Source organism: Myotis yumanensis, unplaced genomic scaffold (genome assembly GCF_028538775.1).
Source record: "Myotis yumanensis isolate MYYU_CA2020_CCGP unplaced genomic scaffold, mMyoYum1.0.hap1 SCAF_2, whole genome shotgun sequence".
Classification (NCBI taxonomy): Eukaryota; Metazoa; Chordata; class Mammalia; order Chiroptera; family Vespertilionidae; genus Myotis; species Myotis yumanensis.
Window position 1 is genome coordinate 212,041,216 of NW_027223753.1, and position 11,168 is coordinate 212,052,383.

The window sequence follows — 11,168 nt, forward strand, 5'->3', positions numbered from 1 at the left end:
TTGGCCTGTGGACTGAAGAGTCAGTTTGCCAGTCAAGGGCACGTACTGTGGTCGCAGGCTCAATCCCCAGCCCTGGTCAGGGTGTGTTCAGGAGGCAACCAATCAATGTGTCTCTCTGTCTCTCCCTCTCCCTTACACTCACCCTAAAAATCAATGGAAAAATATCCTCAGGTGAGGATAAAAAAAAATGATTGTGGATTTGTATATAGAAATATTTCCCTGCTTGATTTACCATAAATACTACTATACAGGAAACCCAATTGGCATGAAGAGAACTTTAGATACTTTAAATCAAACAGATGTCTCATCTAAAGCTAGAAACTATCTATACCCAGTATTTTTTAATAGAAACACAAACCTATAGCTATCCATAAGTATACATAAATATACAAACATTAATACCAGTAATCCCCATTCTGTGGAATCATGGGAGACTTTGCTTCCTCATTCCTTTTCTGGACTCTTCAAATAGGATTAAAAAAAAAAAAGCACCAGTTATTTTTTTAGGTACTACTTTTATAATTTAAAAATTTTATTTTAAAACCACACATATCAATATCCATAAATGTATGGGATCATTGGAAGAATCATAAGAAACTGGTAACAGGAAAATTGGGTGACACAATAGTAAAAGGGTCAGGAGATGTTTTTTGGTTTTTATTTATTTATCTTTATTGTTGAAAGTATTACAATGTCCCCCTTGTTTCCCCATTGACCCTCTCCACGCCACACCTGCCCCCAATGAACTTTTAAATGTATCCCTTTCTGTGTTTTAAATTCAGTACCGTGTGTGTTTTTTAATCCTCATCTGAGGATATTTTTCCATTGATTTTTTAGAGAGAGTGGAAGGAAGGGAGGAGGGGGAGAGGTAGAGATAGAGAAACATCAAGGTGAGAGGGACACATCAATTGGTTGCCCCCTGCACCCACCCCAACTGGGCCTAGGGAATGAACCTGCAACCCAGGTACATGCCCTTGACTAGGAATTGAACCCAAGACCTTTAGTTCCACAGGCCAATGCTCTAACCATTGATCAACACTGGCCAGGGCAATACCAAGTTTATTATCTATTTAAAAACAATTATGTGAAATATGACGAACATTTAAACTTCCCCTATTTAATCTTCACTAACTATTAATGTACATGGAAAGCGTTAACAGCTGTGAAATGTAAATCTCTTCCTCTAGCCTCAGTGAAATCTGTCAAAATAGCAGTACTAACTGAGAGAATATATCCGTAGGAGATAAATGTGGGTCTTGTCAGGGAGGCTTGAAACGGCTTAGTGTCCCAAGGACATCCCTGGGCATGTGCACCTGGCCGCTCGATTGAGACTACGCAACCCGTCCAGCTGCCTGCAGCTCACTACAGGTGGGCATCAGACCGTGGCCTCTACGGACCCTGGACCCTGCAACCTCCTTGTGCTGCTACCATCTCCCCCGTCAGGTTGGCATCTCACCCTTGTGGCCACATGTGCCCTGCCTGTGGTGACTGACAGTGGAAGCTGGAGTCGGAGCTCTCACGATGCTGTCTGTAGAAACAGCTGTGCTCCTGGCTCTGCATCCTTCCTCAAAGCCATGTCAACCTGCTGCCAGGTGAGTCTGAACGATCAGGGAACCTGAGGCCACTCCAGTCCGATAAACTGAAGTAACACGGCGCTTTGTCATTTCATGGTACAACTAGCAGAAAGCACAGTGAGCTCCTTCCTGGGTCATTAAGGAACACAAGAACATGATCTTTTCAAAACTAGTGATGGCATCTGGCTTTAAGGTGCTGCAGCCGCCCTCTGCCACTTGTCAGTTACAGACTGGTCATAGCAAATGAGTGGCTGTAAGGAAGGAAGTCATACAAGCACTTGCAAAGATTTTAATTAGTAAAGAAGTGTTTTAAAAATATTTAGCAGCATTATCCTTTATGGACCAAACATGTATCCATTTAAATTAATTTAATCAGGCTTCCTACTTTATTTAACTTTGTTCCGTTCTATGGAGCATAAATAGTAAATGCTTATAAATACATTTCATTTGAAATGCTTTAAGTACAAAACACATAATTCAAGCACAAAACAATGTGTAATGATCTCACAAATACATTTATAAAACTCGGAAATGAAAAAATAACAGCTTCAAATAAGGAGATAATACTCCACAAAGGCTTGCTCAACAGATGACATTTTAAACCAAAGATAAGCACAGGCAATGTCAGTTAGTGTTATTCTTAGTGGTACTGCATGTGATTAAAAAACAAATTTTCAAATTCTAGTAGTGATATTAAATTGCTCTCTAATCTGGATTAAAAGTAGTATGAAGTCTTTAAAGTACTTAAATTATGCGAAAATGTTGACTTTCCAATTGGCAATGTGACCTTTAAAATATGCCAAGAGAATGTCCAGCCAGTGTGGCTCAGTGGTTGAGTGCCAACCCATGAACCAGGTCACAGTTCAATTTCTGGTCAGGGCACATGCCCTGGTTTCAGGCTTGATCTCCAATAGGGTTCGTGCAGGAGAGGCAGCCAATCGATAATTTTCTCTCATCACTGATGTTTCTCTCTCTCTCCGCCTCTCCCTTCACATCTCTGAAATCAATTTTTAAAAAGCATACTTAAAATATGCCAAGTGTGCAAATCACAAGTAACAACATGTAGATGCCTGTAATGTCCCATTTCTTATCACAAATCTGCTGCTTTGCTGGCCAGTACAGAGGCGTGACAGACCTCTCTGCCTCAATGACAACTGTACAAATTTAATTCTTATATAACATCCAAGAACAAGCAGGTTCATCAAAAGAACTAACCTGCACTCTTTTGTTTCTTAAACAAATAAAAGACAATAAAACAGTTTAAGTCAGATTTTTAACCTAAGTGAAAATTCATTTTTCAAAGTCTCAGAGCTGTATTCATCTTCTTTTTCAGCTGAAAGGATGAAGCATAATAGCCACAACTTTGTTACAGACTAAAATCCAGCAGGTGATCCCAACACCACCTAAAAATAAAGAAATTCAATGTGAGAGCACAGCAAGAGTTCTGCCCACATTCCCTGCCTCTGCTACCTTCATCTTAGAGCAGTTGTTCCCAGCGTGGGGCACACGCCCCACAGGGGGGCAATTCGAGAATAAGCTATTAACAATGAACCTTTTGCATTTCTTATGGTTCTAGGGGCCTCATATACACTATATTAATACATACTGTGACATATTTATGCCAGTTCTCTATTATATGTTTTGAAACTTTGCTATTTTTTCATATCACTTCATATTATTATTTTTTTAACAATTTCTTAGTGATTTCTTCCTCAGGACTTCAACTCCTTTCGTTCTTTTATTTTTCTCTTTATGGATGCCATGTTCTTTGGAAGCTTGTTTAGACCAAGTGAATGGCCTTTTAGGCTTCCTCCACGTGAATAGGAGTTCACTTTTTGAATAATAAGAATTATGTGTCACGGGGGGCAGGGGCATCAGGATTTTAGAGATGCTTAGGTAGGGCGTGGCCAAAAAAAGGTTGGGAACCACTGTCTTAGAGTAAGAGTAGTTCCATTCTTTTGGAGCAGTGCTGGGCTAAGACAAAGTTTGTATTTTGTGGGTTCCAATGCATCAGACTTTCGATTAATTCACAGGGCTGCCTTCCTTACTAAGCAGGAATTATACAGAACCATGAGCGCTGGTTTGAATTCCCCTTCTCTACCGAGAAACAGACTTTATTATTTACAATATTCGTAGGTTGGAAGACCACTCTGCGACACTATTTGGTTTTCCCTTCTCCAAGAGCGTCATGAATGAAGCAATGTTTACCCACACCGTCCCGTCCCACTGGTCAATGAGCGACAGGAAGACAGGCTGCAAGAGTGGCCAGTGGCCTGCTGGCTGCCGGGAAGAGTGGCCTCTTGCACCAGTACTGCCCTCAAGGCTGAGTCCCGCTAAGGGGGTGGGGGAGGGAAGTGGTTAAATTGAAATAGTCATTCCTTTTAATTTAGTAATTCACCCCCAGCATGATCACAAATCACAACCAAAAACTGACTGAAAAGGAGGTGTGCTACAGCATTATTCTTGGTAGAAAAAATTAGGACCTAATTTTCAACAGGAAAATTAGTAAATTATGACACATCCAAATGAAGAACAGCTATTCAAAACTCCTTAATGAAGAAAAGTTTATTGATATGGGAGAAGGCTTACAATATAAAGTAAAAAGGGACAAAAAGCTAGACAACCTTAACTATACAAGGGTGGGCAAAAGTAAGTCTACAGTTGTTCAGATGGAATATATAATACAAGAATAAATAATAACACAAGAATAAACTGTGTTTCATGTAATCATAACTGTAAACCTACTTTTGCCCACCCCTGTATAAAAATAAATAGAAAAAAAAAGACTGGAAAAATATAGCACAGTCTAAGAGGTTATTCATAGTTAATAAGTTTTCTTTCATTTTACTTTTCTTTTTAGTCATCCCACAATGACATGTACTACTTTTAACACCCAAAAGAAATTATCATTCACATATAAAAAAATGGCCGAGAGCCATAAATGCCCTCGCTATGCCTAGAACTGAAAAGGGGCTGCAGAATCTGGGAACTGGAAGTAGTGTTTGAATAAGCAGGCTGTCGACTGCAGAGATGGGCTTAGAGTCCAGAAGCAGACGTGCCTTGAGTTCTAACTCTGCTACTTAACATTTCGGTGACAGCGGACAAGGTAAGGAACTTCTCTGGATCTGCATTTCCTCACAGCCAGCCTTCGAGACTGAGACGCAAACCCCTAACCCCCTACCCCCCACCCACCCCACCCCGTGAAATGGACGATGAGGACGGTGTCGGGCTGACTTAACCTACCACACACCTCCTCCTAAGTCTCTCCAGTCTCCCACTATGTTTCCCAGGAAGCGCTTACCTGCTACTCTAGTGGGAAACGCCACCAGCCGGTCGAGCGGAGTTATCCATTTACTGGGCACCACAGCCACAGGAACAGAATAATACTTCCAAATGAGGGAGACCATCAGGGCAGCCTGCGAAGACACTGATCTGAGTGCCAACCACCTGCTGTCCCGCGGCCAGTCCTCACAGGGAGAAGAGGACACCCCACAGCGACAACCAAGCCCTATGAATCCAGTCCCTGCAGCCCACAGCGCCGGTAACATATACAGCTGACCTTGAACAATGCGAGTTAGAGGCACCGACCCCACACAGTCAAAAACCCCAGTGTAACTTCTGACTCCCCAAAACATAACTACTAATAGCCTACTGTTGATAAACAGCTGACTAGCACATATTTTATGTTATATATATCATATACTGTGTTCCTACATTTAAGCTAGAGAAATGTTAAGAAAATTATAAGGAAAATACAAATATATCTTTTATACATTCATGACATACCTTTTTCTTTTTTTGCTTATTTCTACTTTATTTTTTTTAATTGATTAAGTTATTACATATGTGTCCTTATCCCCACATTACCCCCCATCCCTCCCACTCATGCCCTCACCCCCCTGTTGTCTCTGTCCATTGGTTAGGCACCTTCTTCTTTTTTTTTTTTTTTTTTCGATTAGAAGGAAAGTTTATTCAACAGAAGGCAGCATCTCTCCCAAAACATGACTAGCTGCTTCGATTTCTCAGATAACTCCCCAATGACAGTCCTGGGGCCTGTTCTTAGGACAGAAGGAAAACCCTGGGCCACTGGCCGCTCTGTGCTGTGCCCTGTGCACTGCACCAGAGGGAACACGCAGCCCCCGTGCACTGCACCGGAGGGAACCCGCGGCCCCCGTGCACTGCACCGGAGGGAACCCGCGGCCCCCGTGCACTGCACCGGAGGGAACCCGGGGCCCCCGTGCACTGCACCGGAGGGAACCCGCGGCCCCCGTGCACTGCACCGGAGGGAACCCGCGGCCCCCGTGCACTGCACCGGAGGGAACCCGCGGCCCCCGTGCACTGCACCGGAGGGAACCCATGGCCCCCGTAGGCACCTTCTTCTTAATATTTTCAATATTTCTAGGCTATTCAGTAGTTCACCTGTGAGTTTTTTCAAATTGTCACAAGTCTCCAAAAAAATTTCCAATATATTTATTGGAAAAAAAATCCACATATAAGTGGGACCCATGCAGTTCAAACCCATATTGTTTGAGCGTCAACTAAATACACTATTAAATTAGCTGATAAATAACGAAGATTTCCCATAACACAAGTGTTCTTTTCTCATTGAATATCCCTTTTAAGTAGACTATGCTAAATACACCGTACTAGGGACAAAAGCAACCTTACGCCTCTGGATCCTTCAAATAGTAGTTGATTCTCATCCACACTCTAGTGCTGGCCTTCTCATGCAGACGTGGGCCTCTGCAAGTTTAAATGGTGAGAGCATCTCTTCTCTCCCCTCCTTTCCCCAGCAGCATTCCCTCAAGTTGTCTTCTGTCCCCTCTGTGGCCCTGAATATGTCACTCAAATATGCCCTAAAAGAGGGCCTCTGGCGCTGGCCGAGTAGCTCGGTTTGCTAGAGCACTGTCCCGATATCCAGGGTGGGGACCGTCCAGCCCTCGGGCCATATAAGACCAGCAAAATCATTTGGTCTGGCCCTATTAAGGCATCAGGGTTGAGTTAATTAAATGTTTGAACACATACAGCAGGGTAATTTTTAAATTGATAATTGTGTATGGCTCCCGAAAGATGTTATAAATATCCCAATGGCCCTTGGCAGGAAAAGGTCCCCACACCTGCGATACGCCAAGATTGTGGGTTCGCTCCCCCGTCAGGGCACATACAAGAAGCAACCAATGAATACATAAATAAGTGGAACAACAAGTCAATGTCTCTGACTCTGTCTCTCTCTCTGTGTCTCTCTCTCTTTATCTCTCTCTCTCTCTCAAATCAATAAATTATTTTTTTTAATTAAAAGAGGGCCCCTGGCTTAACTTCAGTCCCTGGAAAAACCTATCTCATATCAGTGACAGCGCCTCAGGATCAAAGTACTTTCTATAACCAAACAGCCTGAGTCCTTTACCCCAATCAACATCATTCTTAACATTGAACCTCAGAGATCATTTAAAGCAGCCATAGCAGATCTGCAACCTCAGGGTAAGGCAAGTCCCCCCTAGGAAAGTTGTGAGTCAGTGGTACTGGACTTTAATGACAATACAGGTTCCCCACCTGGAGAATAGACAGTCACTTACCCATCTGTAGACCACGGAGGAAGCAACAGCCAAAACCACTGGCCATCTCAGAAAACACCATTTCTAAGTAAGCTTCTCTCACTTCACCCCCAGCCTCCCAAACCTGCGCTGGAGTGAAGGCCACATGAAGAACTCCAGAGGAGTTGCTTAGGCGTTCATTTGCTTAAAAATCCCAAGAGTTAACAACACTAATCAAGAGAAAGGCTTTTCGTCTAACTTATGAATTCAGAGTGTTCGGAGTTACATGCCTGCAGGACACTCAGCACAGCAGCTGAAGGTGGAAAAGCCTGGATTCCAGGGGCCGAAGTGGAGCAAAGTCCATCACCAGCTTTACTGACCCAGTGACACCACAGGACACTCACCTGCAATACGTAGAAGGCAACACTCATAACCCACTTGATCTTGGCCAACTGCGCTGTCCGTGCTTTCACTGAAAGGAAAAACAGGATGAAATGATTATATCAGCCCTGAAAGAAGAAAATATTCAAATACACAGAAGTGCTCTTTTTTTTTTAATATATTTATTTCTTTATTGATTTCAGAGAGAAAGGGAGAAGGAGAGAGAGATAGAAACATCAATGATGAGAGAGAATCATTGATCAGCTGCCTCCTGCACACCCCCCACTGGGGATCAAGCCCACAACCCAGGCATGTGACCTTGGCCAGAATCGAACCTGGGACCATTCAGTCCGCAGGCTGATGCTTTATCCACTGAGCCAAGCCAGCTAGGGCCAGAAGTGCTCTTTTGTCTCACAAAATATTTTCTAATTATGCATGTACATATAAAATAGGATGTCTTACATCACCCACTATGCTATTATTTAAAACAGAGCTCAGCCAAAGTGGCTCAGTGGTTGAGCATCAACCTATGAACCAGGAGGTCACAGTTCAATTCCCAGTCAGGGAACAAGCCCGGGTTGCAGGCTTGACCCCAGTGTGGGGGTGTGCAGGAGGCAGCTGATCAATGATTCCCCCTCATCATTGATGTTTCTACCTCTTTCTCTCTCCTTCCCCCTCAGAAATCAATAAAATTATTTTTCAAAAATTAAAAATAAAATAGAATCACACACAGATTGGGAGATGTGAAGCTTTAATTTCAAAAAACCTTAAAGCTATTCATCTAGCCTCACTGGTGTGGCTCAGCAGTTGAGCATCGACCTATGAACCAGGAGGTCACAGTTCAATTCCCGGTCAGAGCACATGCCCAGGTTGCTGGCTCGATCCCCAGTCTGAGGCATGCAGGAGGCAGCCAATCAATGATTTTCTCTCATCTCTGATGTGTGTGTCTCTCTCTCCCTCTCCCTTCCTTTCTGAAATCAATGAAATATATTTTTTAGAAAAAGCTATTCATCTAAGTCAGAGATTCTTTTCACAATGCACTTACCAATCAATAGGACTAAATGTTCTTCCCCGATTCCCCGGTCTACGCTGTACACTAATCCATAAGGAAGCCTAACTGCCTGGGTCCTGGGCAGGCCTCTCTGCCTGTTTTACTAGCCATGCAGACAGCGCTCTCACAGTGCATGCTCTCAGCACACAGGCTGCCCTGTGAAAATCGTCGTCACAGCAGACTGTTATGGACAGTGGCAAACATCAAAATGAGTAAGACCTGAGTCTACACTCGGATAGCACTTTTTAGAGAACAGAATAAGAAAGCCCCTGAGACCCTAGCCAGTTTTGCTCAGTGGGTAGAGCACTGGCCTGCAGACTAAAGGGTCCCGGGTTCGATTCCAGTTAAGGGCACATGCCCTGGTTGCGGGCTCGATTCTCACTAGGGGGCCTGCAGGAGGCAGCCAATTAATGATTCCCTCTCATCATTGATGTTTCTATCTCTCTCTCCCTCTACCTTCTTCTGTGAAATCAATAAAAATATGTTTAAAAAAAAAAAAAGAAAGAAAGAAAGAAAAAGAAAGCCCCTGAGAATCCACTGTGAGATTCTTTTCTAGGCTTCTCTCAGAAAAGTTGAATTTGAAAATGACAACCTCTCAAGTTGGCTCTGAAGAGACTCTAAGAGTATCCTGAATGTTTCTGTTAGAAAACAAAGGTTCACCAGCAAAATAAAGAGAAAGCAATGTAATTATTATTATTGGGTTTCTCCTAGACAACCTCAAGGTTTATATCAACCTTTAGAACATCCAAGAATCAGTGCGTGTGTTCTACGAATCCTCCCAGAAGAGGTTTTTCTATGAATCAGCTCTTATGAAGCTTTCCAAAAACTACAAATGAAAACAGTACCATGAGGGGAGCATTTGAGGTCTTGCTTCCCGGCAATGTCACCAGTTTGGCTCAAATAAACTCTTATAAAAATTCAAAACAAAAAAATAAAAAACCGCACCATGAGTTTTGAGCTTGTCTGTCATCTTGTTGATCTTTCTTTCCAGCCTGGCGTATCTGGCGAACTCGTCCATCATGTTGACAGTGGAGAGTTCCTGCTTCATGTCCTGGATCTCTGCTCCCATCTGAGACTCCTGCTCTGCACCCTTCTGCAGCACCCTGGACATCTGGCGGAAGGGACAGCGGGGGTCAGCCACACACACACATCCCCCTTCGGGGGGTGGGCCTACCCGACCCCACCCGTACATGAATTTGTGCACTGGGCCTCGAGTATATATATGTATGCATCACCATAATTTTTTAAAAATAAGAAAAATGGCCAGGGGCCAGCTCTTCAAGAGTCGTTCATGCAATTTTAAGAACTTGGGACATCATCTTAAAGACTAAGCAGCATCAGGAAAGATTCTGAGGGATGCCTGGGCGCTAAAAGAGAAGTCTCTACGCCTCACAGAACATTAGGGCCTCGAGCTTTACACAAAACAAGCACTCAGTGAATACTGATAGAACAAAACATAAAAAATGTATAAATCCTGCCTCGTCTTAAATACCCATCCCAGCAGCAATATTTATAGCAGGAGAGAAAAGCAGGGAGAACTGAGTTTCCGGAATAATGCTGCCACCGCTGCACCCAATGTTCCAGGTCTCAGTCCGGGTCAGACAGCCCCTCACTCCCACTGTGGGCCAATGGAGGGCGCCCTCCCCCAGGGAACAGCTCGGGTTTCTCCCACACATCCCCCCCGCCCCCCCCGCCCCCGCCACCCCCACCTCACCCCCTAACCCCATCAAAGTTGCCACGAAGCCCCTATTCATGCTCCAGGAGCAGAAGTAAGAGAATCACAAAACAAGGATCAAACTTCCGCCCCCACAGTCACTAGCGGGGTGACTATGAGTCCGACTCCTCTCGGAGGTAAAGGAAGATGGGGCGGCATTCACCTCTCACCGCAGCCGTGACAGCGGGACACGAGGTCACGCACTCGCGCTGGGCAAGAAGCGCCGCTGAGACAGCGCTCCCCGGCGGGCGCCCGGCGCAGCCCTGAGTCAAGGCAGCATCACACGGTCCTGAGGTTCTGGGTCCGCACTGCCAACCACGCCACCCCACCTCTCAGAATGGGGCTCCTGCACCCTCAGCTCCATCTCTCCAGGACGGCGAGGAAGGCCGAGGCCTCCGGCAACCCGGGGCGCCGTGTTGCTCCGGGCACTGTCCCCCTAGCAGCCGAGGCTGCCGGACGCCTCCAGAGACGAGAAATAACGGAAATGGGGGGGGGGGGGGGGGGGGCAGGGCACTAAGAACGCCCAACCTGAACACTGCTCCACGTGAAAGCGTGGCCAAGCGTTGCCAGGCACTTCTCTCGCGTCTGTATTTATTGATTTGAGTGTTTCTTTCTTAAAACGCAGAAGGTCCGACCAAGGCGCTTCTGCAGGCCGAATGCGGCCATCCCGCGGCCGGTTTGGGACCCCCGTGTCTCCCTCCGCCCGGCTCGGCGAGGGCGGAGGCCGCGACCCACCGGCCCCTGGAAGGCGAGGCAGCCACTTACGAAGGAGGAGAAGGACGGGAGGAGGATCCTGAGGACATTGCACCCAAACACGAAGCAGAGGACCAGCAGCCACGCCCAGTGGTCGGCCTCCCCGGCGCTCATCCCGACGCTCCCTGCAGCGCGAGCTCCGCCGAGGCGGACGCCGGGGACCC

General features: G+C 45.4%; 1 protein-coding gene across 1 annotated transcript; it reads right to left on the reverse strand.

Annotated features, from left to right (window-relative positions):
* Window positions 1-1,849: 1,849 nt before the first annotated feature.
* Window positions 1,850-11,168, reverse strand: GET1 (guided entry of tail-anchored proteins factor 1). The gene is made up of 5 exons (XM_070407181.1): window positions 11,017-11,168; window positions 9,483-9,648; window positions 7,510-7,577; window positions 4,876-4,990; window positions 1,850-2,977 (listed from the first exon to the last, which is right to left on the reverse strand). The coding sequence occupies exons 1-5, from the start codon at window positions 11,116-11,118 to the stop codon at window positions 2,904-2,906; spliced, it is 525 nt and encodes a 174-aa protein (XP_070263282.1). The 5' UTR covers window positions 11,119-11,168; the 3' UTR covers window positions 1,850-2,903.

Bases quoted from the DNA above. Each gene is read 5' to 3' on its own strand.
- GET1 (XM_070407181.1), bottom strand. From the start codon at position 11,118: ATGAGCGCCGGGGAGGCCGACCACTGGGCGTGGCTGCTGGTCCTCTGC. The intron at 9,649-11,016 runs GTAAGTGGCTGC...CCCTTCCGCCAG, and splicing joins TCCCGTCCTTCTCCTCCTTC to ATGTCCAGGGTGCTGCAGAA. The intron at 4,991-7,509 runs GTGAGTGTCCTG...GTGTCTTCGCAG, and splicing joins TTGCCTTCTACGTATTGCAG to GCTGCCCTGATGGTCTCCCT.